The following is a 3,475-nucleotide window of genomic DNA, read 5'->3' as shown; positions in this document are numbered from 1 at the left end:
AATGTTTCCTGGGCCATGCAGTGACAATGGGAAACAGAGTGCACTCTGATCTCTAGACCCCACCTAGAGTCCCCCCAACACCCCACCCCCCTGCCCCTACACACATACACATTTGGTCCATATTCTTTGCAGATATCTCTGGTGATAGATCTATTCTGGGACAGGCCCTTGGTCTAAATTCTTTTAGGTGCTTAGAGGGAAGGTCAAAGTTTCTTCTTTAGTCTTTTGTGCCTAGATTGTTTTCAGCTCTAAATAATCCACATGCCAAAGAGACATGTTGGGGTGACATTTTGTTCCCCTATATCTTCTTAAATCTATATCCCCTTTTCCTAAATCTACAGCTAGTCACCTGTTACTTAAAACCCCTTCTCTCCCTCCCTTGCGTCCTCTGACCCTCCTCCTCTGGGGGCCTGCTCCCTAGTCTTTCAAGAGAAATAAGATCAAATCCTGAGGACATCTGAGAGCAAATGGATATTCACTGCAGAAGGAAAGCATGGGCTATGACAGTGCACTGGGCACTGCCCTGTAGAAGAAACAGGAGGCAGTTATTTTCCTTGTATGATGCAGATGCCAGGTAAGTTGCTTTGTTCTTATGTTTGCTCCTCTATTTTTTCTTCAGGGCCAAGGCCATGGATGTCTGGAACCACACCTCCCTACCGGATTTCATCCTTTTGGGTCTGTTCAGCTACTCACCATATGACTTCTTCCTTTTCTCCCTTGTCCTTCTGGCCTCTGCTGCCGCCCTGACTGGCAACGTCCTCTTCCTCCTGCTCATACAAGCCGATAGGCGCCTGCACACCCCGATGTACTTTTTTCTCGGCCAGCTCTCCGTCATGGACCTGACCCTGAATGGCACGGTAGTGCCCAAGATGGCAGCCAACTTCCTCTCGGGCAGTAAGTTCATCTCTCAGGGTGGCTGTGCAGCTCAGGTCTTCTTAGTGGTCATGGTAGGAGGGGCCGAGTGCTTCCTCCTACCGGTCATGGCCTACGACAGGTACGTGGCAGTGTGTCACCCCCTGCGGTACTCTATGCTCATGAACCGGAAGGCCTGTTGTCTGATGACCTTGGTGTCCTGGATGGCTGGAGTGGCCAACAGCGTGATTGACGTGGGCGTGGTCTTCAGCTTCCCCTACTGCGGCTCTCTCCAGGTGGATCACTTTTTCTGTGAGGTCCCCGCCCTGCTGAGGCTCTCTTGTGCTGACACCTCGCTCTTCCAGGACTTCATCTATGCTTGCTGTGTGGTCATGCTGCTGCTGCCTCTGGGGGTCATTGTGGCTTCCTATGCCCGAGTCCTCACGGCTGTGATTAGCATGCCCTCTACTGAGGGGAAACAGAAGGCTCTGACCACTTGCTCCTCCCACCTGGCTGTGGTGGGCCTTTACTATGGGGGAGCCATATTTAGCTATATACACAGAGCTTCTGCTAGGACACCAGTGGGAGACCGAGCCACCTCCATCTTCTACACCATCCTCACCCCAATGCTCAACCCACTCATTTACAGCCTGAGGAGCAAGGAGGTAATGAGGGCCCTGAAGAAGGTGCTGGGGAGATGGAGGGTGTAGACATGCCCACCTTTCTGGGGCTTCCTCTCTTGTTCTGCTCCTTCCTCTGCAAGCTCAGGTGCTCTTGTGGCTCATGTTCCTCCTCTCTACTCTTTGGGCCCCTCTGCCTGGTTGGGGTGAGGCTATGAGCTGAGCAATCTGTAAACATTTGGATGGAAGAGGTCAAGGAAACAGATGATAAGTGATCAGTTTCACAATGAATCTTTCCACCACTGAGCACCCCTATTTCTTCTGTCCAATGAAGGTAGATACATAGATAACGTTATTTACCTTTTCTCCAAAATTGCTAGGGGCAGTCTTTCTTCTGAATTGCAAGTTAAAAGTGAGGAAGGAGTGGGAACCGATTCAGAACTCGTTGTTCACTGAAATGTGGTGCCAGGATCAGAGGTGGAGTCTGACCTGTAGGAGCTGTGGGACCTTGGACAATGTTCCTTCATTCTCTGGGCTTCACTTTATCCTCTGTACCATCGTAGCTACCAATAAAGTAAGTCCAACATTTCCTGACACTAATTAGTTACTTACTATAACACAAACTCCGTTTCAATCTGCCTTATGTCATTAAGCAATGTAAAGAGTTTTGTGCCTTCTTGAAATTGTATGTTGAATGTAAGTGCCAAAGTATAAAATCTCAGAGAAAAACAGCCAGAACATTTTTATAGTCTGTAGGTCAGTATAACACTGCAGAAGGGACAGAAGACACAAAGGTATCACTCCATGCAATCAAGGAATTTGGGGAGACTATTAATTCTTTTTTTTTTTTCCTTTAATTTTATTTATTTATTTATTTATGGCTGTGTTGGGTCTTCGTTTCTGTGTGAGGGCTTTTCTCTAGTTGCGGCAAGTGGGGGCCACTCTTCATCGCGGTGCGCGGGCCTCTCACTGTTGCAGCCTCTCTTATTGCGGAGCACATGCTCCAGACGCGCAGGCTCAGTAGTTGTGGCTCACGGGCCTAGTTGCTCCGCGGCATGTGGGATCTTTCCAGACCAGGGCTCGAACCCGTGTCCCCTACATTGGCAGGCAGATCCTCAACCACTGCGCCACCAGGGAAGCCCTGAGACTATTAATTCTTGATCATTGAAACCAAAGATGGAGTGGGAGTGATGTGAGTATAAGACCCCAGCAGGAACTGGCTTCTATCATGTTTCCATCACAGGGGCTCTGGAGGGATTTGGGAAATAATCTCTTGAGCCATGTCTTCTACAAAGATCTCCTTGAACACACTGGACCTGAAACCTCCCCTCAATCGTTCAATCACACTGCTCCCAAGAGTCCCACTCTCATATCCTGAGAGCCTGTGGGGTTTGGGGCACCAAGTGGCTGTGTACACAGAGTAATGAAGGAGAGGGTATGTTGCCAAAAACCCTTGGCTCTCTGCACACTGAGGCCGATCAGAAATACAGAGACAGAGTTTTTGGAGGAAAATAAAGATAGCTCTTAAGTCTTTGCCAGGCAAAGGGGAAAACACAGCAGACCAGCACCTCAAGAACCATGCCCCACCTTCCCCAGGAATCAGAGGAGAACCTATAGGTGGGGTTCGCACTCCAGGGTATATGGTAAGGATCTAAGTCATGAAGGTCTTGCATTTTTCTTCTTCTTGCATTATTTCAAAACAGTCTCAGCTGGCGTCAGGTGTCCTGGTAATTGGGTCCAGCAGCCCAGTAATTGGGCTCATTTGTTGCTGGTTTATTGGCCTGTGACCTTCTTTCTGAAATGCGAAAAGCTACAAGGGGTGATTTGTTACAAGGGAGTGCAGGGACCTTAAACACCAGGTGCAGGATGTAATTTACATCACACAGAGTTAGGGGGTGATAGGTGCAGGATGTAATTCACATAGTGTCAGGGAGTGATAGGTTAGCTTTGTGAAGGACAAATCTAGCTACAGACACTACAGACTAGTAACAGTTAAAATAAAG

The 3,475-nt window shown here is 48.6% G+C and overlaps 1 protein-coding gene across 1 annotated transcript; it reads left to right on the top strand.

The window, feature by feature from the left end:
• The first annotated feature begins 629 nt into the window (after positions 1-629).
• LOC137759888 (olfactory receptor 2M3-like) lies at positions 630-1,562 on the top strand. Its single transcript, XM_068536629.1, has one exon. The coding sequence runs from the start codon at positions 630-632 to the stop codon at positions 1,560-1,562; it is 933 nt and encodes a 310-aa protein (XP_068392730.1).
• The last annotated feature ends 1,913 nt before the right edge of the window (positions 1,563-3,475 follow it).

The sequence above is a fragment of the Eschrichtius robustus genome, chromosome 2 (assembly GCF_028021215.1).
Source record: "Eschrichtius robustus isolate mEscRob2 chromosome 2, mEscRob2.pri, whole genome shotgun sequence".
NCBI classification, from domain to species: Eukaryota; Metazoa; Chordata; class Mammalia; order Artiodactyla; family Eschrichtiidae; genus Eschrichtius; species Eschrichtius robustus.
The sequence above is the reverse complement of the archived record's forward strand: the minus strand, read 5'-3'. Positions and strand labels throughout refer to the sequence as shown.